This window comes from Callorhinus ursinus, unplaced genomic scaffold (genome assembly GCF_003265705.2).
Source record: "Callorhinus ursinus isolate GAN/ISIS: 27379988/994484 unplaced genomic scaffold, GSC_fseal_2.0 scaffold4, whole genome shotgun sequence".
In the NCBI taxonomy this organism is placed as follows: domain Eukaryota; kingdom Metazoa; phylum Chordata; class Mammalia; order Carnivora; family Otariidae; genus Callorhinus; species Callorhinus ursinus.
In genome coordinates this window covers 36,801,153-36,825,827 of record NW_027397066.1, presented here as the reverse complement: position 1 = coordinate 36,825,827, position 24,675 = coordinate 36,801,153, and the positions used below count along the sequence as shown (strand labels likewise).

The 24,675-nt window shown below is 33.7% G+C and overlaps 1 protein-coding gene across 3 annotated transcripts; it reads left to right on the top strand.

The window, feature by feature from the left end:
- The first annotated feature begins 514 nt into the window (after positions 1 to 514).
- GNPDA2 (glucosamine-6-phosphate deaminase 2) lies at positions 515 to 24,183 on the top strand. 3 transcript variants are annotated; one of them, XM_025887450.2, is made up of 8 exons: positions 526 to 615; positions 2,029 to 2,058; positions 3,565 to 3,726; positions 7,776 to 7,877; positions 8,935 to 9,117; positions 13,875 to 14,059; positions 17,767 to 17,941; positions 23,168 to 24,183. In XM_025887450.2, exons 3-8 carry the CDS (start codon positions 3,603 to 3,605, stop codon positions 23,227 to 23,229), a joined length of 831 nt encoding a protein of 276 aa, XP_025743235.1. In that variant the 5' UTR covers positions 526 to 615; positions 2,029 to 2,058; positions 3,565 to 3,602; the 3' UTR covers positions 23,230 to 24,183. The 3 variants fall into 3 exon arrangements, with proteins under 3 accessions (XP_025743234.1, XP_073747703.1, XP_025743235.1); XM_025887449.2 differs by lacking the exon at positions 2,029 to 2,058 and having other exon boundaries at positions 515 to 615; XM_073891602.1 differs by lacking the exons at positions 2,029 to 2,058; positions 23,168 to 24,183 and adding an exon at positions 20,157 to 21,465 and having other exon boundaries at positions 515 to 615.
- The last annotated feature ends 492 nt before the right edge of the window (positions 24,184 to 24,675 follow it).

The window sequence follows — 24,675 nt, the reverse complement described above, 5'->3', positions numbered from 1 at the left end:
CTTAATCTAGGTCATGAAAATTGAATTCTTAGGCCAGCTGGAAGACAGTGAAGGGTAGAGGGAGAATTTTGCCCTACAGTGTCCTTCTAGGTTTATTCCTAGTGAGCCACTCCAAGGCTTCCCAGGGTATACACTTTGCTTTTCTGCAGCATGTAACAAACTTAACTTTGATGAGCTTATTTATAAAAGGCACTTAGTAAACATTCAATAGCTTAGAGATCAAGATGAATTCATACTGCTATTATAAGCAACAATTTAAGTAATGCTTATGTATAAGCACAACAGTCCTACATATTAAATTTCATAAACCCAAGAATCTACCTCAATTCAACATCTGAGAGTTGATAAAAAGAGTAGCGGCAAGCTGATGGCCCAGGAACTGGAAACTCCCGTGTAGGAACTGCCTCACGGAATTCTTAAGAACCTCCGCAGCGCTCATCCCTAGAGAGCTAGCGGTATGCGCATGCGCAGTACCCGCGGGCTGCGCCGCGGTCCTTTCGGAGCCTTGGGTTTACATCCGGGTCTTTGGACTTCGCGCTCCACACGCCGGCCCCGGGTTGCTGGGTGCTGGTTGCTTCCGCCGTTCCGACATCGGAAGTGCGGGTGGGTCGGCAGGTGAGTCCGGGCTGGGGACCAAGAAGGGGAGTCAGGCGGGGAACGGGTTGGTCATTGCCCCCTGGGGTGGGCTTTGTGCCGAAACGGGGACGTGCGGCCAGGACAGATTGCGGTCCTAGGAGCTTCGAGGCGGGGCTAGGGATGACGCGTGGCTGCTGGTGCCCTTCGAAATTGGGCCTCCGGGGGCCGGTTCCTATCCCTTCCTCTCTTTTGGCGGCTTTCTCCTGACACTTGTTAAAAATCAGTAACAGTCACCCTCATTTGTATTCGTTATAGTTTGCGGAGTGATTGGGCTCAGCAGCCACGCAGCTAAGGTGGGTTTGCAGCCCTGGTCTTGGCCTTCTAGGTAGGGACCACAGCCTTCTCTGCTGCTTCTCGCCCCACATTGGGGATGGATGGGGCTCCCCTGCCCTGCACTTCAGAGACATTTTCAGGTCAGGTGTAGAAAAAAAGCTTAGAGCAGGAATTCTGAAGTTCAGATGCTAGTGTAGCTCCTAGACTAACTGTGCACAACCTAAGTCTTGTGCAAGTTCTCCTCCTGCTCCAAAGTTCTGAGATTTGTATTCAGCAGCCCATTCTCCAAGTTAATGCACATTCAGAATGAATCAGCACCAGAGGAAGGTGAGGGAAGGGGGGGGGGAGCTCATTTTTTTGAGTGCTGTGTGGTTGTGATGCCAGAGAATTGCCCAGAGCCACACCATTTTGGATCTATGAGGATTGGCAAAAACTGGCAAAAACACATTTTTTAATCTGAATAAATGTGACCAAAACATTCTGCTTTCCTCTGCGTGGGATGATTCATTTGAGACTTGTGTAATGAAGTCTGAGTACTCTGAATTTAAAACAAACAAAACTTGCCTGTACCTGATCTGAAAGACTTAACTTGAACTTCTTTGCAATGAAGTCTCTTCCTGTGGTGGTCTTTTCAAAATTTAACCTGATTGTAATAATCATCCATGATATTTCTAAAAGTGCAGATTCCATGGATCCCATTTCACATCTGTTGAAACACTTATGACAGGTGAGAGGGGCCTGGGAATCCATATTTTTAGCAGGCATCCCAAGTGCTTCTTTCAAGGCACATCTGGAGCGTGGGTCTTTCAGTCAGATAGACCCTCTACCATTAATAGCTTCATAACTTTAGCAGTAAATTTCTGAGTTACAGTTTTCTATATCTGAAAAATGAGGATGATAATTTCTACCCCAGAGACTATTCAGCGATTCTAAGCCCTTAATAGTAGGGCCCCTATCTTAATCATTTTTGTGATTACACAGCTTAGTGCTTGACATTTAATAGGCCCTCATAAGTGTGTTGAATTGAGAAAAAGAGATTGCGTGCCCAGAACACAGAAGATACTTGGAAATTCTAATGCTCTTCCTCCTTACCTTGCAATTCTTTTTTCTTTTTATCAGTAATCAGTTTGCTGAATATTCTTGTTAGAAGTAAGTATATCTCTTGATGGCCATACTTATTAGAAGTTAAGTATATCTCTTTATGGCCAGGAAATGTTTCTGATTCTTGGTGTAACTTTGAAATTGTTTCTGGCATTAGATCATTTATGAATTTAAATAGAGGCGAAGTCCATTTGTGTTGGAGTGAATTTATGACTTCCTATGTAGATTATTGTCTGTAAATGCTATTTGTCTCTCGTTACTGTGCCAGAATTTTAAATCACGGTGATCATAATTTCTTGTTGTTATGCCAGAATTCTAAATGTTTATGTTCTTAAGGATATCATTTAGGTTTCATATATTCATTGTAATAAGACCTACTATTCCCATTAATTTCAAGAATTTGACTTATTTTTGTATGTAAAGTGTATAGAAACTCAGGACTGCTGAAGCCATTTGTAAAAGGATTGATGTGGGTGACAGATCCATTTAAATATGAAACTAAGAATTAAAATCTGGGAATTATGGTTATAGGATACAGTGTAAATGTTATAAATCTTGTCAATATAAAAATAATACATTTTACAGAAATCAGGGGTTGTGAGTCATGGTAGTAGGTCAATCCACATTGTCTAAAATGGAATCATAGTTTTTAAATGACTCTGATCTCTTAATATTTTGTCTTAACCTTAGATTACTCTTTTAGGAACTAAAATTCCTTTTTATGAAGAATTTTTTTTTTCAGAGATCAGCAGTTTTAGTTCACTTTTTCTTTTGTTAAATTCAGGAAGAATTAAATATTATGCTTTTTATTAAAAACCATGTCTAGTATGATCTTATTGTTGAAAATTATTTCTATACATTCTATTTATATGTGTGTGCATTAGATAGACATCTGGAATGTTGTATGCCTAATAATAATAATTTTTATTTATGAGTGTAGAATTTGAGTTGATTTTTTTCTTCCTCTTATACCTTTCTATACTGAAAAATTTTTAAGTGCAGGTATCATTTTTACAAAAACATCTAACAAAAGGGAGGTTTGGTTATTACAGTATTTATGGGGGTGAGTTCTGGATTTTAGTAAGTAACCCAAAGGTTGCTAAGTATCATTACTCCCTTTAACTTGCGTTCAAGAAATGAGTACTGCTTTGTTTGCCTTTAGGCTTGTTTTATGTTGCTTTATATAACAACCCTGTCAAGACAGTGTAGTGTCATGGCTTATAAAAACTTTTAAGTTTGCCTTGATATGAATTCTGGCTTTGTCATTTAGTAACTTTGTGACCTCAGTCAAATTATGTGAGTTCTTCTCATCTAAAAGTGGGTGTTGTATTTAATTCAGAAGACTGTGTATGTACTTAAATTACGTAGGCCACTGCTCAGAACGCAAGGTCTGTTCAAAAGAGAAAGGCTATTACTATTTTAAAAGTACAGGTTGTATTTGTATATAAGTATGTCTTTTTTAAGTGATGTCCTTTTTAAAGTCATCAGTTTTAATACACTTATGTTTGAGTGTCTGTAAATTACTTAAAATGCTCTACAATGGAATTTTCTTAGGTTTGAACTTCTTGTCCTGGAAGCTGTGCATCACCATAATGAGGCTTGTAATTCTTGATAACTATGACTTGGCTAGTGAGTGGGCAGCCAAATACATCTGTAATCGCATCATTCAGTTCAAACCTGGACAGGACAGATACTTTACATTGGGTTTACCAACAGGTAATATACCTTTTTTTTTTTTTCCATTTTAGGTACGTAAAATCATGGGATGGAAGGGTTTCTTTTAGTAAAATATGTTTCCCCTTTATTTCTTGTCATATCACTGATTGAACATATTAGTATATAAAGCCAGAAATGTGTATTTAACTATCTGGTATCTGTGTTTCATTACTGTTTTCTTGTATTAAAATTATGTATCACTTACCACTCCAAAATGCAAAAGGAAATTTCTTGCATCAAAATTATACATCACTTTCCACTCCAAAATGCAAAAGGAAATATCCTAACTTAAGTGATGGTCATAATATTTTTGTACCTTTATCTAGTCATCTTTTGTTTTTTAAGGATATTACTTTCACTACTCATATACTTAATTAGTAGATTAGCCTTTCTAATGATTGTTAAGAGGTACCTGAACTATGTACTCTTGTCTCTTCATTTTACTTCCCCCGCCTCATATTCTTTTATTATCTTATTAGCCTTTTATAATTTGTGTTTATTTTCTTTTTATTATAGAAGTATTATGACTGAAAAATTGAAGACTGGTATGTCTTCATGACAGAGTAAACCTAAGTATGAATTGCACGTTTTGTTGTATTTAGTTCCCTGTTAAGGTTTTTCTTAAAAATTAACCAAGTAGTGTCATTGATCTCATGGCACTTAATTTTTTTTTTCATGGCACTTAATTTGATATTGTTGACTTCCACAGGAAAGAGTATTGGACATGGAATCAGAGCTACTACTTACTTTCTTGGTGACTGCAAGGCATTTATTCTACCTCCCTAATCTTTGGTTTCCTTTCCTTTAAGAAAGATAAGGATAATAATAGCCGATAATGCTGTTTGAGGCTCAGATAAGGCAGTGTTTGTGCCACTCCCTTGTATACTGTAAATACTGTATAAATTTTAAGGTTCCCATAAGTGTGTCTTATTTAAACAGTATTTTTTTTCCTTCTGCTCCTTCCCCCATATGTGCTAATTACATAAAAGCTACAATTACACTTTTTTCCACTTGTGTAATTTCCATGAAAGGTATTGTTTAGCTCATGAAGTTGTTTGTTTGTTTGTTATCTTGCTTTTTGTCTTTTGGTCCAGGGCAGTAGATCTTGGTGAGAATGGTAAAGAGGGACTTTTAAAAACTGTACACACCAGACTGGCACCCTCAACACCCACATTTTTTATACATGAGCCCCAGTGGTTGGACACGGCCTCTGTATCAGTTTGCATACTGTAAACCCAGGCTGCAACCAGGCTAGCTGCTTTGATCACTCTGTCTTAATTATGATGTAGAAATAAACAGTAATTTTAGCTTGGGGGCAGAAAGCCTTCAAAGTGATGAATGCAAGCAGTCCTAAACATACTTTTGTGTGTTTAGATCTACAAATTTTGCTTATTTTAGGATAGTTTAACTGCTAATAATACACCTGCCAATGACGTATCTTGGAAAACCTTTGTTGACATTTTCCATTGACAGTGTTATGCTCTCTCCTCCTTGCTTTTGAAGTTTGAGCATATGTTTATGTAATTGTATGTAGCATGCTGTATTTTAATTATCCCTCCACCAAGCACAGTTTCTGGAGAATATCTTTTCAGTGCTTATTGACGTGATCTTAACAAGCTTCACATGTAAGGGCCTGCATGCTTCCTGCCTCCCAAATTTATGCCCTGATTCTCTTAGTCTGAATCATGATAGGAAAATTAGACTACTTGTAGTTCAAAGAATAGACCTGACCTTGCTGGGTTTACTTTCATCATGTTGCTAGTATGTTACATAATGAAAACTGTATGAGCCATGGAACCAGACAGAATCTCTTGAATCTCTGGCTTCATTATCATATGATATTTGGCAAATTCCTTAATCTTTTTGACCCATTTCTTCCATTCTCAAAATGAGAAAGATAATGCCAATTCCCCAAGGTTTACATGAGCTGATGTATAGCATCTAGCACATGGTAAACATACAAATGTCATTTCTCGGCCTCCTCCCCCATCTTTTTTTGTTCTCAACTACAACCTAACCTAATTTTAACTATTGGAATTCTACCCTTTCTTCAAGACTTAGTTGAAATGTCATCTTCTTGGATATCCTTCCTTCAACAAACAAGACTATAATCTTTTCTTCTTTGATTTACAACAGTTCTCCAGACTTCTTATAGGTTATTTAGAATATTTTTGTTATGATTATTTGCCTATTCCTATCTTGTGAGGTTTTTTAGGATAGAAACAGTTTTAATTTTTGTTTCATCTGAATCATAGTAAGCACTTGGTAGTAGTTATGTTAGTAAATAAGTTTTGCAAAGCAAATATTAAAATGAAGTTTCTTTAACTAGTGCACCCTGTACCGTATCTTTCATTATTTCTTTTTCTTCAGCCACTTGGATTAAAAAGTAGGAAATGAATGTGGTTTTTTTTGTCTTCACCATTGTGACTCCTCATCTTTTTTATTCATATATTCTTAAATCGAGGGAGTCCTATAATTAAACTCTTGACATTGAAACAAACACAGATTTGTTTATGCTTCTCAAAAGAAAGAAGGAAAAGCACATTTATCCATCTTTAAGATAGGTCTTATGTTAGTGGGTTATAGTTCTTTGAGATGGAATTGTAAAATTTATAAATTATTAATTACAATTTAAAACAGTATGTTTGCTTAGCTTTTTTTTATAACTTTTTATTGTTATGTTAATCACCATACATTACATCATTAGTTTTTGATGTAAGTTTGCTTAGCTTTAAAAATATCTTTTAGTCTTCTGTTCTCTGAACCTATATTTATTATTTATAGCCACCTGTATTATTCTTTCATCTTAAATGAAAGGCAATTTTTTTACTACTATAGAATTTCCTTTTTTGTTTGTTTTTTTGTTTTGTATTCTTTTGCCAAAGACTGTTTAGTTCTGTCATACTTCTGTCTGCCACTTGAGTAGAAATTTTGTGTGCAGATGTTTTGTTTTGTGATGGTGGATATATTAGTAATTAATACTACAGCCAGGATTGGGAGGGCCAGATCACTTGTTAAGAATGCATTCATTTGGGGCGCCTGGGTGGCTCAGTTGTTAAGCGTCTGCCTTCAGCTCAGGTCATGATCCTAGGGTCCTGGGATCTAGCCCCGCATTGGGCTCCCTGCTTGGCGGGAAGCCTGCTTCTCCCTCTCCCTCTGCCCCTGCTTGTGTTCCCTCTCTTGCTGTGTCTCTGTCAAATAAATAAATAAAATCTTTAAAAAAAAAAATGCAGTCAATCTCTAACCTTCCAGTTTGTAGTTAAAATGAAAAAATACAGCAAATTTAAAAACGGAGGCCATCTTCAAGTGGCTAAATTTATTTATCTTTGTGCCATGTCAAGAAGCACTATCAAACTGATTTTAGTTTTATAAAACATGTAAAAGAATCACATTTATAAAACAATAAAATCAAGAACTCAGATGAAATATCCAAAGCCAAGATCCCATTTCCCAGAGGTCATTTTACTTTATACATTTTAGTTGATACATGCTGAATATAATGCAAAATAACAGAACCTCCAGTTAAAATCATAAAGGCTAATGTTCCTCAAACAGTCCTTGCCAATTTCTGAGTCTACTTTGAAAGTAGAGGCAGTGTTTAAACTTAGCTCTGGTTTCTCTTCTGATTTCATTAAATGGTCAACTTGACCTTTTTGTATTTCATTTATATGATATAAATCCTCTATAAAAGCTTTTTCTCAAAAGGTGAGGTGTTTTTCTTTTAATTCAAATGTGCTTTCTAGAAGTTTCTAATCTTGTAATATACATTAATTCCAAATACTGAACAACTCTAGAATAATTTTCCAAACTATAATTTCTATTGATAGATTTCTAGTTTTAGTCAGCAAATTCTAATTTACTAAGATTTCAAGGTGCCTTGCAAATGTATGTATAATTCAAAATACATTTGTTAATTGAGTATGTATTTAAATTATTGTTTCCCTAGTAAATTAGAAATAGAGAATATCATTAAGAGAATAAATACAAACTTTTTTAAAAAAGTAGGTTTTTCATGTTATGTTAGAAAATGGACTCTCTATCTGTTTTAGGAAGTACACCTTTAGGATGTTATAAAAAACTAATAGAATATCACAAGAATGGAGACCTTTCTTTTAAATATGTAAAGACCTTTAACATGGATGAATATGTAGGTAAGTATATCGTTTGAATATATTATTTGGATATGTTATATTTTAAATAAAATGAATATAATTTAAGAATTAATATGTTATTTGAATTTATGTTTTGAATGTAATATAATTAGAAGATAATGTACTGCCTTGTGGTGAGGTTGGGAGTTTATATTTAAAAAATCTATATTTTTGTGATGCCAGCACAATATCATGGAGGAATATGGAACTAGAAATCAGAAGATCTGTATTCATTCTTGGGCTGTGCCACTTACCAATCATGCAACTTTGAGCCAGTCTGTCACACATTTTGGTTTTTTTTTTTGTCCCCTTAAGGCAAAGTTAAAACCAGTGTTGTTGTGGGGATAGAGCACCACATATGTAAAAGTAATTAGTAAAATAAAGATTTTTCAAATATATTTATATTTGTGGCTTTGAAGCTTTTATGACATATTGACTGTTAACTTGCTTAATAGGAAAGATCTGTGATGTGAATGAACTCTTGTTTTAAACTTTGAACATAGGAATACATTTTTAATGTTAGCCTAAGTGATAGCCAAAGAATTGTTGTGATTCAGTATACTTTGCATGCATATAGGAAAAATAGATGAGAAACATGGACCAACATTCCAGATGTATGGCTAATTATGTTGAAATTAATATGTAAATCAGTTCCATTGGTAGAAGTTTTGTGCCTGAGAAGTGGAGTACAGTGATTAAATGCATGTGAACTAGATTTCTGTTTGAATTCCAGTCTTTCTATGAGCTGTGTGACCTTGGGAAAGTTACTTAACGTTTCTGTGCTTTTGTTTATAAGATGAGCATGACAAAAGTAATTCCATAGATGTTATATAAATTATTTGAATTAATACATACATGAAAGGTGGTTAACGCCTGGCATATAATGACCATGTATTCCACATAAAAATGCCTGTAAATTGGATTTAATTTGGATATCCATGGGATGTGGAATAGAAAGATTATATATTTTAAATAGCATTTATGGCTTAATCAGAAAGTAAACTTTGGATTTATTCCTGGAAATACTTACATTTTTATTTATTAACTTTTTATTTAGGACTTCCCAGAAATCATCCTGAAAGCTACCATTCTTATATGTGGAATAACTTTTTTAAGCATATTGATATAGATCCTAAGAATGCTCATATCCTCGATGGGAATGCTGCAGATTTACAAGCAGAATGTGATGCTTTTGAAAAGAAAATAAAAGAAGCTGGAGGAATTGACCTTTTTGTTGGAGGTACGTAAAACATTTTTTCATTAATCTTACCTTTGTGTAATGTAGAGAACACCTGTAACTGTAATACCCATTTACTCAGCTACTGATTTTTATTTTACTTTATTTTCATCAAAAAATAATATTAAAGTTGCAAGCTAGAATTGCTTAAATTATGTCTTGAAAAATAAGTCCAATACCTGCTAAACTCTTTTATATTATTTCTTTAGAATTAACAGTTTACCACATCTTTCAAAATGAGTGATGTTTCTTTTCCTGAATGATAATTCTTATCTTTTATGATTTCTTTAAAATCCCAACCCAGCTTTCTTACCAAATTACAGGGTTAAATCTCTAAAAGTTTGCATGTGGAACAGTGGATTTTAGCATTTCTGTACTGATCACTTAAATTACTTCATCTCATTAAAAAAATCAGTTAAGACTGATGTGAGACTTTATTTATCATCACCCTTTAGTTAATGTGAACTAAGCTGTATAACTGTCTTTATAAACGCCACATGAATAAATGTTTAACTGGCTAAATTCCACTTGAAATTTATATATATCTACACCCATGCGTGTGTTCGTAATGTACCATTGAAAATAGGAAATTTCTTTGTAATGACAATATGGTTTTCTGTCGTCATTATGAAGCCTGAGATAGCTATTTAATTACCATAAGAATAGTATAACAACAACAAAACTGAAACCAAAATGCTTTTTGCCAAAGTTTTTAGTATTCAGCTAAATGTACTAAAGCTCTAAATTAAGTTCTCTGGATATATCTTATATTTATTAAAAGACTGCTTAAAAGTACACGAATTAGATCTTCAGTAGAGCTGTATTGAGGCTGACTGATGGTTGAGGTGGCCAGGTATAGTTGTGGTTGGTTGCCCTTGGGGAAAATTGGGTATTACAGTCAGACATGAATTCGCATTCTGTTTTGGTCACTTATTATCTGTATGACCTTGGGAAGTTTATTGAAGTTCAGTATAATTATTTGTAAAACAGGAATTAATATTAACCATTCCAAAACTTGTGAGAATTCATCATGTTATAACATGTAAAATGCTTGCATAGTGGTTGCTGTGTAATTGGTACTCCAATAAGTGTTATTCAGTTTTCTCTTTCTGAACTGTAGATGATGAAATAATTGTTCCTTAGTTCATTGAATTTCCTGCTTTTTTACTGAATTACTTCTGAGGGTATCCAGTGAGACTGAGATTTTCTTTGAGGAAATTTTTTTCTCTACCTAACAGAGCCAATATCATTTACTTTATTTTGTAAATGGGATGGTTTTATCTGAGCAAGAATCTAAGCTAGACTGTTTTACTTTTCAAAATAGAAAGTTACCTATGTTTTAAATAAAATTCCAGTATTCCTGGAAAATATATGTATTCCAGTTTTGTCCATATGATTCAATTCTGAAATAATTACTATTTGTACTTGCCAATATCTAGGGTAATTTAGGAATGTTTAAGGAATACACTACCCATGCATTCTTTAGGTTTTCTAAACTCCATACAAAAATCAAGTAGAATTACTATAATGTATACCTATTACTGTAATGTAATTATACCTAATGTATCTGTATTTTAGTTATATCAAGAAATATTTCATTTACCATTACACAAAAAGGCATGGTAGTTTAATAGAGGTTCATTATTAAAAATGGCTTAAGATATTTTTATATCTTTTTTACTTCATTTAAATATCTTTTTTTTTCCTTTTAATTTATTTGCCTTACCTAAGGATCCATGTGACAAATCCCTTGGGGATTCTATGCCAGAAAATAGAATTAATTTGGGTGGGGGGACCTAAGAACTCTTAAACTCCATTTTTTTCCCTTTGTCTGCTTTCCAGGAAGTATTCACAGCTTAATGTAGTGTTTAAGCCTGAATATCCCTTATCAAAAATTTCTCCTAGAACTTTCTTCTTTTCCTATAGCTTTAAGTCACTTCTCATTTCTTTTTGGCTTAGGATTTTTGGTGTATTTCCTCACTATAGGTCCCCTTAGTTTTCCCTTTGAAACAGATGGAGTGTAAATTATAATTATGTGTATCACTGACTCTTATACTAGAAAGAACCTTACTTTGTTTTCTAACCAATTTTTGTCTTAAGCTTCCTGTAGACATTTTCTCCTGACCAATCAATCAATTAATCAATAAATAAGATTTCCTTGCCTCTTCCATTAACACCTTCTCTGTAGTCATGTCATGATCAGGGTCTCCCATTTTATATTTACCATCCAAAAGACATAATTACTCTGTGTATAGGGGGAGAAGGTTTAGCTTATTGCATTTTCTTTGAACTTTTTCCTATTTGGGGTACCTGATAATTGGATGTATACTCATGCAAGAATCTCATTTGATTCTTTGCCTTTGTTGATCTAGATTTGTTATTGGATTTTCAAGATGAGGCTTGGTATTTGGGTCTTATCACTTACCCTTCTTTTGTTCCAGGGTTTGTTGGTTAATAAAAACACTAAGAACTGAGCCAAATGGGATCAAAATATCAGCCTTATTAAAGGTAAAGTTGGATTAGAGATTTCAGGTTGGGCTTGAGGCCAAAATGGGGTTTCTTATTCTTCCCCTCTAAACTGGAAATAGTAGAATGAGAAGAGCTCAAGACTGTGAATCCATCATGTCTTACTCCTGGGAAATAGAACAGGAATTCCCTTTCCTCAGTAGAAAAGAAAAAGGAAACATACTGCCAAAAATTCTCATCCTCCCTGTCATGACAGAATTGCTAAAAGAAAGAGTAGAGTGTATCATGCAATCCCTGACCCACCCCCAGCAATAAAATACACAAATATGAAATTTTATAAACTCTAAGGATATTACTAACTTTAAAATTATCTTAAGATACTGTTTTTTAAAAAAATAAAAATAAGACTGTGGGAAAAACCTTAACCCTCTCCTTTGGGTACATGATTAGAATCTTTGGTTTGCAAGTAACTGTAATCTACTTTGGGACCAAAAGTGAATTAACTAGAATGATTCTGGGCTAATGCACAGAATTGTTATAAGAGTTGAAACAGCCAAGTCTATGGAAGAACAAGAACCAAGGAGCCTCAGATCTCCAAAGCAGGAACTCATGGATACTCTCCTGCAGTGCAGTCATCAGAAACCTCAGCTGTAGGTGCCTTCCTTCTTTTCTCCACCCCACTCAGGTTTCAGAATTTCCTGAGAGAAATTCTGACTGTTTCAACTTGGGACAAGTATTTGTCACTAGACCACAATCATCCTGACTCAGAGAGATACAGAGTAGATAAAGTGAGGGGAGCAGAGCAAGGTGGAAGGAGAAGAGAAAAACTATACTGAGCATACCAAAGAATAGCAACCATCTATTCATTTATTCAGCCATTATTTATTGAGGGCCTCCTATGTGTCATGTATTGTTCTAAGGGGTAAGGGTATAGTAATTAAGAGAAAGTCCTACCCCACAGAACTGTAGGAACACAGGGAAGGCCTGTAATCCAGACTCATGTTTTAGAGATGTTTCCTAAAGGTGTAAATGTATTAGTTTAGACTTAAAGACTGAATGAGAATGTGCCAGACATATTTATATCAGGAAGCTCAATTTCTAATAGTTACTTATGGTCAGTAAGGGAATATATTGACCCTTCTCTGTCTTGAACCACTGCTGATAATTTCAGCCTTACTCTATACTTTTGTATGACCCACACACAATGCCAGTTAGAACACTAATGTTGATCCTTGAGGACTTCCTATTTTTTCAGGAACTTTTATTTTCCTGGTCCCAGCCTTTCTTTTTTGTACACACATAGAGAAATATAAATATTTGCACAGATACATATTTAAGAGGAGAAACAGTAGTTTTACAAATCTGGAGAGAAATGCATATCTATAATTTAAAACTTATATTTATAGGCAGATACATATACACTAATGGAAAAATCCATACATAATAACCACATGTAGGTCAGGCTTTATGTCACCATATTAAAAATTCCTAAAATGTGGTGCTTTGGTAGCTTATATTTGCTCCCTAAGATTTTCATTTCTTCTTTGTTCCATCAAAACCAGGTTATTCTTTGTCATATTTTACTTTGTTGTAATCTGGGAGAAATTGGTTTGAATTACAGGCTAAGAGTCAGTAAAATACACATATCCGTCATTAAAGTAAAATGCAGAGTATAAATATAACAGCTATTTTGACTCAGAACTTGTGGGTTTATTTTTTCATTGAGGTCGTCAGAACTCTGACTAGCTAGTAGGGTACACATATGTAAAACTTGATTTATTCATTCCATAGAAGGATTCTTCATTTTACAAAAAGATTTACTTCCAGTTTCATTCAAATAAGGAATGTCATATTTTTATCTATATTTTAGAGGCAGTCCTAGAATATTAGAGCTGGCAGTGGGTCTCTTTAAAGCAGTGTTTTCAGGTTGTGGTTGTCACCCATTATTAGGTCATGACATATCAGTATAGTCATTCACATTCTGCATTTTCCTTTTGTATGTTTTCCTTGTGAAATTGAATGACTCCTAGCAGGGGTAAGTATTGTTTCATGCAGTTCTTGTTTTTAATTACATTTGTATGTGTGTATATGTGTGCTAGATTGCAGTGTCAGTTACGTTCATGCTAGCTCAGTGCTAAGCATATGGAATACATTGAAATACTTGTTGAATCAAATACAGGAAGAAGTATTTAATGCAGCATTAGAATATGACTATTTGCTCTTAAAAACAAGCTGAACTTTGAGAAATCTTATTTATTTTATGTGTCTATGTGTGTGTATACTTCTTTTAAAAGGAATTGGTCCAGATGGTCATATCGCTTTCAATGAGCCAGGATCCAGTTTAGTATCAAGGACAAGATTAAAGACTCTAGCAATGGACACCATTTTGGCAAATGCTAAATATTTTGATGGAGATTTATCGAAGGTGCCAACTATGGCTCTAACAGTTGGTGTGGGGACGGTGATGGATGCAAGAGAAGTAAGAATTCAATATTCTTTGATGTCTGTAGATTTTGGAGGAGTTATGGCACCAAATAATTTTTGTTACATCCTATTCACTAGGTAAATTGTTATCCAGCTCTCAGTGACTTCTGTCTCATTGCCATGTTTAGAGTCCAACTAAGTCTTTTGGAGCTAAGAATTAGGCACCACTCCTTCTGGAATACTGCTACATTGGCCTATTCTGCTTCTCAGTTTGAGTTCCTAAAATCATACTGATCAAATGGTCTGTTTTTAAGTGAAATGGTGTGGTGAAAGGTCTGTTGTAACAAAAATGCAATGCTGGTTAAACTATTTTTGGAGGCTCAGGATAATTTACTGTAAAGTACTTCTTGCCTGTGGGAGGATAGCCAGTTAGTTTCCAGCATAAAAAGAACCCATTTAAGGCTGAATCTGTTCTAAATTTGGTATACTTAAGAAGGCAAGTACTCTGAACAATATATCCTGCCTAATTTTTAAATTTTTAATTGGGCTTTCATTTCCTTCCCTGAGAATAACAGAACAAATTATAGTCAGCTCAGGATTCTAAGTGGTTCAATTATATGGAAACTCCATTCCTTCCTGATAACAAGATGGGACAGGTTCAGAGGAAAGCATACAGACAAGTTATGAATAAGTAATGTATCTTAATGTAAATATGCCTAGACTTGAACATACAAATAGAACTGTTATTCAAAATGTAGTTTTTCATCTAAAAATCATCAGTATGTGAAGAAAGACCTTCACGAATTGAAATTCCATAGTAATTAAGTTGAAAAAGATTTTAGAGCAATTGTATTTCTAAAATATGAAACTGAAAGTTATGCAAATAGATTTCTTACATTTAACAAGATTTAAGTTGTAATGTAACAAGCTAATTCTTAGAATGAACAAAGTTATTAAGATACTGATTTTTTTTTTCTTTTGGTCAGTTTGTCAGGAAAATTTTATGTCACTCACCTCACAGTACTCACGCTCAGCATGATTACAAAGAAAATTATTATGGCAAAACTATTCTAGGACTTCATTGTTTTCCCAGGGGCCGTAGTGCTTTGATTTTTCTATCATTCTTTTGAAACAAGTATCACATCATCATACTTAATGATTTTCTTACCTTTAATTATAAGGAGCTTAATGTGTACAGATTTTCATTTGCCAGTGATTTTAACTGTGATGTGAGCTGTTCTTCAATTTTAGTTTCATTAAGAACAGATACACTTAATCAAATTTTGAATCAATGTGTGGGGAAGATGCTATTATTAGATGGAAGTACATATGAATGGTAAACTAAATTTCTAAGTGGTTAGTGTATCAGGAAGCAGCTTCACAATTTGGCAGCTCTGTTAATGGGGATCTTCTGTACATACCTTGGAAGTGACACCCTGGAAGTTATTATAGGTTTCCTTAAAATTTGGGAATTGTCAACTAGATAAGGAACCACTCCAGTCACTACTTTATCACTCTCCTTGGCTTGAGGCCTTCACACTGATTACCACTGTGAAATGCTCTACTTTTCCAGATCTTGCTTAACTAAAATGGCATCTTTCAGTTTTCAACTTTCAGAATTACCTTTCTTGACCATAATCCTCATAGTCAAAGTTACTTTCTTCTGTTTTCTCTTAGACCACTCTGTTCTTTTCCTTTGTAGCACTTCTCACAATTTCTGATTGTTCTTGTATGTTTACTGGTTTTAGCATCTTTTTTCTCACTAATTTACAATCTCTGTGAGTTTATAGGTCATGTATACCTAGCACCTTACACTGCCTGTCACATAATAGGTATTTAATAACTGTTGGGAATAGTGTGAATGAATTATGTTCATAATTCATGTTGGACAAAGTTCTATCCACAGCTGTCATTTACTTGAACCACCAAATCTGATTTTTGTTGACTTAAGGCTCTTCACCGAAATCTAAATTTACCTTCAAAGAATTGAAATTTGTTTTTACTGAGGTATATTTAAAGATAATGTCATATATTTTAAAGATAATTTCAAAAGAAAAATTATTTTCCACTATTGCAACATCTTTATAATTGTTATATATAATAATAATACTTTGGATATTTATTCTTAAGATGACATAGGAAAAACTAATTTAAAAATCTGCTTGATTTTGCTACCTTACTGAAAGTCACCGAAGTCAGTAATGACTTCTTCATTGCTAACAACCGGCATCTTTTCTGCAGGTCTTATCCTATTGGGTCTCTTTTCATCATCTACTACTGTTGACCGTCCCTCCCATCATAAAACTCTGCCATTACTCTTCTTACTTTCTGAGCATTCCTTCTCAGTCTGCTTCTCAGGCTTTTCTTCTTCATCTGCCTTTTGAATATTGTTTTTCCCTAGGGTGTCATTCTGGAACTGCATATTCATTCTGCATGCTTTGGGGCATGACCTTTTTTTTTTTTTTTTTACATATGTCAATAGCAGTCACTCTTTGGAACATTCTTTCAGTAGTTTTATCACTATTCCAAAAAGACAAAGTACTCAATACAGTGATAATAATACGTATCTTTATCTTGTACTCCTGAAGCTGCACGTTTTGTATTTCCAACTTCCAGCTGACATCTCCATATTCATTTAAGTTGTCCAAAATTTAAATTTATCTTTCCACCAAATCTGCCTTTCTTCTGAGTATTCCCTCCCTTGGTGAATAGCAATACTCACCATGAAAATTAGCTTGATGGGGTGCCTGGGTAGCTCAGTTGTTAAGTGTCTGCCTTAGGCTTAGGTCATAATCAGAGGGTCCTGGGATCAAGCCCTGCATTGGGCTCCCTGTTCCCTCTTCCATTCCCCGTTTGTGTTCCCCTTCTAACTCTGTCTCTCTCTGTCAAATAAATAAATAAAATCTTAAAAAAAAATTATATGAGCTTGAAACATGTGTCATTCTGTTTCTTCTCTACATCTAATCAGTCACCAAATCCCAACCATTTAACAAATAACTTAGAGGTAAATAAGGACTATTAAGCCTATATATCAGTTTTTTCAAGGATTATTGCAAACCCCTTCTCAATCATAAAAATAGTAAAGATTCATTCTGACACATACACACTTACATTGGCACATGTTCTTTGAATTATAGGCTTTTAGGAATTTGGGACCAACAGCTTGGATTTTCTGTAATTCATAAGGGTATTCTTAGTCTTGTGTGCTTCTTAAAGGACAGTTCTCACATTTAAGTAGATCCCCAATCCTTCTTTAAATCTAGTTTTTGTTTCAAGACAACTTTGATAAAATCTGTTCAGTAAAATAGTCTTTAGGCTTCTTTCTCTAACTTTCAAAGTAATATCTACTGTATTGATTGGGTTAGGGCAATTTGGTATATCATTCCTGGTTATGTCAATTCTTTGTTGACCTGCAATTCTGCTTTTGCAAAACAGCCCTTTTCTTTCTTTTTTCTTCATTTTCCCAGGTCACTTATGCACATCAATATCTAAGTATTAAGTACCTGCATTATGGTATATTCAATACTTCATAAGAAGATACTATTTTACTTTCTTAAACCAGAAGTTACACTTTATGCTTGCCTTTTACCTCGAAGAACAAAAATAAATACCTTGAACTGTGAAGAAATATGTAGCTATTTATTTTTATTTTACCTTCAGAAGAGTATTGGTGCTAACATCTTCAAAAAAAAAATAGAGCTTTTTAGTCATTTGAAACATGTTTTAAGAATTAATTAACATGTAATGGTCATGACTTTTCAGGTAATGATCCTCATAACAGGTGCACACAAGGCATTTGCTCTCTACAAAGCAATAGAAGAAGGAGTAAATCACATGTGGACTGTTTCTGCTTTCCAGCAGCATCCCCGAACTATTTTTGTGTGTGACGAAGATGCTACTTTAGAATTAAGAGTTAAAACTGTGAAATACTTTAAAGGTGAGCATTGAAATTTCAGAAGCAGAATGTAAGAATGTCCCATTGTAGATGACAATTAAAACTTAATAGACTGTGGAGTCACATCCTGCACTGTGCCTATTGAAACCAGCATTTTGCCAACACAGTAGCCAGTTCTTTTTAAGGAATAGAAAAATCTCACCTCAAATAATAGCTTTCAAAATAGTTTCCTATTTTTTTCTTGAAATCCAAAATTTAATAAAATATAAAATATCTTACTTTCATAATGTATATATAAGATTAAGTAACCCAAAAGAAAATATATATATACCTACACACACACACACACTCTCTCTCTCTCTCTCTCTCTCTGTCTCTCTCTCTCTCTGATTTTCTTTTGTTTCCCTGCCCTACCTTCCTCACCAAGGTATGGTTTAGAATCTAAGCAGCAGATAAGTTGGGTCGCCCACTATCTCATTTAATCTTCACAATTTCAAATTATTCCCATATATCAGTTATAATGGTTCAGTGTCAGAGCAGTATGGAATAAGCTCTGCAAGTAAGTAGGGGTTTGACTGCCCAGACTTCTGCATGTAGCTTGTGCTTTTGACTCTTCCTGCAGTCTGGTTCAGTAATTCTTAAACCTTCCCATACCGGGTTGTATATATGAAACCACATGTGCTTGATGTAATGGGTGATTTAAGAGATTTTCAAGGAAAATTTGACTATACTGTTTAGAAACCATTCCCTGCTTAAGAGTGAATTCCGCATATAGATATACACACATAATAAACAAGCTGTATAAATAGGTGCTCTTTATAAAGTATTTTATATAGCTGATATGAAAATATATAACTGGTCATCTATATATATACACAGAGTATGTAGTATGTGTACTATTGATATTACATGAATATGTATTTTTAATCTTTGTACTCTAGTTACTAGGTGCTTATTTAACATGTATTAGAAAAAATACACTAAACCAATCAAACTTGTATTCCATAAACATCATTGTTTTGACAGTTAAAGAAGTTACCATATTTTATTGCCTGTGAGACACATCTTTTTTCACATCTATCTTGTCTGAAATTGGGATGTGTTTAAAATTGGTCATTATCAGTTACCTAGTATTTTTTCTTGATACATAATGTGTGTCTCAGTCTTCAGCGTCTCATTCATGAAATAGTATATAAATTTAAATTACAAGTCAATTTAAAAGAAATCTTTAACTCATAGTTCATGTAAATGGTGTGGATGTGGCAAAAATCTTGATGATACACAAATGAAGTTTGATGAATAGTGAACAATCAATTTTAATCATGCTTAGTTTTCTCTTTGCATTTAGCTGTTGTGAGCACTTTCCTATTTCACTATTCTTCAAAAGCATTTTTAATAGCTATATAAGTAGATGTATCAAAAATTTAAGTAGATGTATCAAAATTTACTTAAACCTTTCCTTACTGTTAAATGCTTAGATTATTTCCAGTCATTTATATTTTTATCAAAAGTTTGTTTTTCTTTTACCAAGCCACAGAAGTATCAAATTAAACTGAAATATTGTCAAGTTTTTAAATAAGTTGACAGGTAAAAGAGAAAGATCTGTGATAAGTTATGTATAAGAGTCCTTGTATGGAGTTTTACCCATATATTTCCATGTAGTCTTTCAGATTTCATTACAAATACTAGATTCCTTGAAAAGATTAATAAAAGGAATCCCCATTATCCACATATTTTAATGCCAGAGATCATTTAACATTCCCATGTTCTGGTACCAGCAATCTTCAGGTAAACCCTTGTGCTTATCAAATGTTGTCAATTCCGTTTTTATAAAATGTTTACATTTTAGTGTAGTAAATATTTAATAGCAGCCAATACTTATATGACCAGGCACTATTCTAAATGGATTATACTTGATTTACTTAATTCTCACAATGCAATGAAGTGGGTATTCTTATAATCCCATTTACAGATGAGTTAACAGGCTTAATAGAGGTGGTAAGTCACCCAAAGTCATACAGCTCATATGTGTGCAGAGCTGGGTAAGTGAAACCAGTCTTATCTGGTGTCTGGGCTTTTGTCCACTGTTTATACTCATAGAAGGGGAATAAACTTTGGCTATCTAAATCATATTTCTGTTTGTTTGGGTTGCTTTCATACTGTAATAATTGCTTCCAAAAAGGCATGGACATAAGTTAATTTAAAAAACAAGAGAGGTAGATTATATGTATTTTGTTCTTTTAATTCATCTATCCAGATTCTAAGCTGTTCTGAAACATTTTGAAGTATAGACTATTCATGAGAGAATCGCTGCACTGCTCTTTTGAGGACATTATTTTCTAATATGGATCTGTATATATTTCTGGAGAGGTTCAGGGTATCAGCCTGTCAGAGTGCCTCCCATCAATATGGAGAAAAATGGAATTGAGATATTATTCTGGGCTATATGCAGACCTCATTTTACAGTAAGGTATTTTAATACAGGGTAGAATAATTGAATATTCATAAACTTATACGTAAGTATAGTTTTATATATTTGCCATATTCTCATTGAGGTATTTTACCACTTTAAGATGTACCGGAGGATATGAATCCTATAGTTACCTTCTGTAGTTCTTCAGATTCCAGTCACATTACTACCCTATCTTCTGCCATCACTAAAATGTGCATAAAAGGGCTCTAATTATGCAGGTCCAGAAGAAAATCTAGGTTCTAAATCTAGCATCTAAAACAATAAAAATCAATGCAAATGGAAGTTTCAGTATGTACCTTTTGGAAGATAGAAGTAAATTGCAGGAAAACAGTTTAATATTTAATATTTTAGTCCCATTTTTTTGTTTGTGCTGATTTTATATAAAGCCTGTGTTTTATGTCTTCGAGAGTGTATTTTCAAGACCTCCATCATTATGGTGAACATTTTTGTTTGTTTCATCCTTTGTAGACCCTATTCCAGTAGCTTGAGACAGAGATTGAATGAGTCAGATGGAGTCAGAACCATAAAATTGACATTCAGAATCTGTGACATTTAACTTCTTCTGGCAACATGTTAGGAAGTCTATACATTTTAGTACTCAGAATTTAGTTTTTTCTGTTAATGATTCAAGTAGCAATGATTTGTTTCTATCAATTCTTGTATAAAAAATTGTTTTACCTTAAGTCATAATAAATTCTTTATCATCCAAAATGCATTTCTAGTTTGGAAACAGCCTTATGTGTAAAAGTTACAGCCAATGTATAGTTAAACTTTATATAGAGTTGAACTTTTAATGTTTATTCTGATGTTTTGGGTTTTCAAGTTCTAATGTATTATTTCCATGATCAAAGCTGTAAGTGAATGATAGATGAACTGTATCAAGTAGAATGATCCTCTTAATTACAGTGGCTTCTCCATATGAGGTTACATCTTCTCAACTGAGTGGCTAAAATTACCATTGTTTCTGTGTCCCCTCTCCTCCTAGGTTTCTCCAGTTACCATTTTACTGCTCTTTACATTCTGGTTGTTGAAATGGATTAAACTTTTCAGTTAAATTCTGTTTTTAATAGCATTGGTTCTATTTAGAGATACTACCTGGTTAATCATTTTCATTAGCAAATATTTCTTCTGCACTATAAAAATTACCCTTTAATGTGTATTTTTAGTAAATATAAATTATATTTTCCAGTTAGTGTCATCAGCCAAGAAAACAGGCCAAAGTGCCTTCAAGTACATAGTCTCACATGGTGTTAGTAAAAAAAAAAAAAAAAAAAGTGTAAGATCTCTTCCTGAAAGTAGTTGACTCAGCATCATAAAAACTTGGCTTTATATTAAGTGATTTGAGAAAATAAAATGTAATATATTTCGTTAAAAGCTTCACAAAGGTGATAGGGACTTAAGTTTTGTTCACTGCATTATTTCAGCATCTGGAAGTGTGCCTGGTACATTGGAGGCATTTGATAAATTGTGGGTAGTTGGGACAGATGGATGGATGGGAGAACATAGAACTATGAAACCACCACAGTCTAACCACTAAATTATGTAAAATCACCCTATGAAGCCCAAAGGATATTAAATAAAAAGAATTAAATAGTAGTTGAAGAAAACTTTTTTTTGAGTTGATAGGATGGAAAGCCCTAGAAAATAATGATAGCACTCAAATTGGGAGGAAATAGCTCTTCCATAAAGCTAACAGGAGCAGAACAAGTTCCCATTAATACAGTTCAAGTATATATATTGATAAAGGGCTAGACTGTATTTTTTTATTTTTTTTTTTGTAATCTCTACACCTAACATGGGGCTTGAATTTACAAACCCAGAATCAAGAGTCACATGCTCTTTCAACTGAGCCAGCCAGGAGACCCTGGGCTAGATTATACTTTAAAAGCAAAAGGAAATGTAGAGAGGTTAAGAGCAAAAAGGAAAACCAGGGTTCAAATGTCATGACTCTTTACCTCTTTTGGGTCATGGACCACTATGAAAATCTGGTGAAGAGACTGTCCTCAGAAAAAAATGCACACATACACACACAAATTTGTATATTAATGCGGGAGATTCAAAGACTCTTTGAACCATCCCTAGCTCTTTTATATCCTAAGATTGAGGCTGTACTTGATTTCTGCCAGGTGAACAGCTTCCAGTTGTCATCAGTTTGGGAGTCAGAAATGATTCAGTACTGACTGCTCCACTTTTTTGGCATTCTAAATTTAAATCTTTGGTTATGTTTAAATATGGAGTCTTCAACTTTTTAATGGCACCTTGGATTTTTTTTCTTAACCTCCTTCAGTATAGTTTATCACCCCTGTTGTAAATACACATGTCAAAATAGTGGAAAATAATTTGCCAGATGAATGGATAGGGTAATACTTTGGGGAACTTAAAGCTATCCCAGTTTAATAACGGTTCTGAGTTCCTGGGCTGGAGTCTGGTAGACAAGTGCAAAGGATCAAACTCAAAAGACTTATAGGATGTAATTAAAGTGTATTGACCAAGTCATTATTCAAATTTGTTCTTTTGCCATATTGAAGCTTTGAAGGCAAGAACTGCTTCTACTCCCAAGGAATTTGTACTCATTCATCTACAGCTTCATAAATAACTGTAAATTGCTATTTGCTAGGTAGTTACAACTAAACATGAAACATTTCTATTTGCATTTTTCAATAAAACTTAACTATTTTGTATCAGATGGGAACCAGTATACTTATTGTATCTTATAAACTCTTCTATTTTCTAAGGTAAATGAGAGATAATTCAAAATTAAAAATAAAACTAGAATTGTGCTTTTTTTCTTTAAGGTTTAATGCATGTGCACAATAAACTTGTGGATCCACTATACAGTATGAAAGAAGGAAATTGAAGGAGATTGGAGCAAAATTCTGCTTGAATGAACAGAACACTTTTTTAAGTAGTAGATGAATTTTCAGCTATGCAATATGATAAAACATGGGGATTTTTTTGAAGACTGTCATTTTTGAAGTCCAATATCTATATGTTAAACATTCCATATTTAGAATGTGTCCATTTTATACTAAGGTTTAGAAGTAGTTGGTTCTCACAAATAGCTGTTTATTATAAAGTACAGAAGCCACACAGCCACTCTGTAAAACATCACAGAAATGAAATCTTTGTTTAAAAATTTCAAGTCATTTTAAATGTGAAGAATCTGTACACCAAATAGCATTCATATGAATCTGGTGGCATTCTCAGAGTTTTATTTTTTAATCACATAAAGACACTCCAGGCCTTTCAGATATCAAACAATCATTGCAAACCTTTACTTTTGGAATGTAATCTTTGTATTTTCTGTGCATTACACAAGCTTTTCTGCACGTGGTTGCCTTAGTCATCTTTCTGCAGTAGCATCTGGACATCAAAAGTCCTGCTATATATTGTTGGAACAGAGAATTTGAAGAGATGCCAGTGCCTAAAAGTACAGTTTACGTCCTTTTGGAAAGTATGTATAAGTGCATGATTTTTGTGCACCACCTTCTATAGCACTTTTTTACAAATGTGCTCTTATTTTTATTTAATGACTTGGGTTCATGCTTTTAATATAAGTATTTTGGCAATTATGAACTTTATACCTAGCAACATACTTAAATTCTTTTGAAGACAATTTTCTGATTATTGTTAAATTCATAAATGATTAGCTTTATTCCTCAATTATATGTCTAAAAGGATAACATGATGAAGTATATATAAAAGGAATTACTGTAAACTTAGATTGCCATTAACAACTTGCATCATTAAATTGCAAATAAAAGTATATTGTTTTCTATCTTTAACTCAAATAAAGCTTATAATAAACAAATGTTATCTAAATTTTATTTCCAGAGGTGAAACTGAATACATGCATCTGAGATATTCCAACATTATTAGCAGTATTGATTCTGCATTTACTTTTTGTTGCCATCAGGCATTTAAGAGATTTAAGTTAAAAGACAGTAATTCTACCTATAATTTCTTAGTCACTCAGTGGGGAGTAAAAAATTCTCCCTCTTCAGCATATTTTGCATCTTACAAGCCCATCTCAGAGAAGCATTACTTACATACCTTAACTGAAATGTGACTGAAATGTATTTACAATTAAGTTCCTTAAAATAAAATAAGCAGCAAATAAAAATAAATAAAACTGTTAGTATAAAATAGGTTCCTTAAATCCCAAATAACGTAGTTATAATTGCCTTGTGTTATAAATGGTCTTTAAATAAGTCGTATCATCTTCCAGTCACATACCTGGTAATAAAGTACTGATTACTACAAACTATCCCATCTTATAAAGTCATAGTATTAAAGTGAAAAT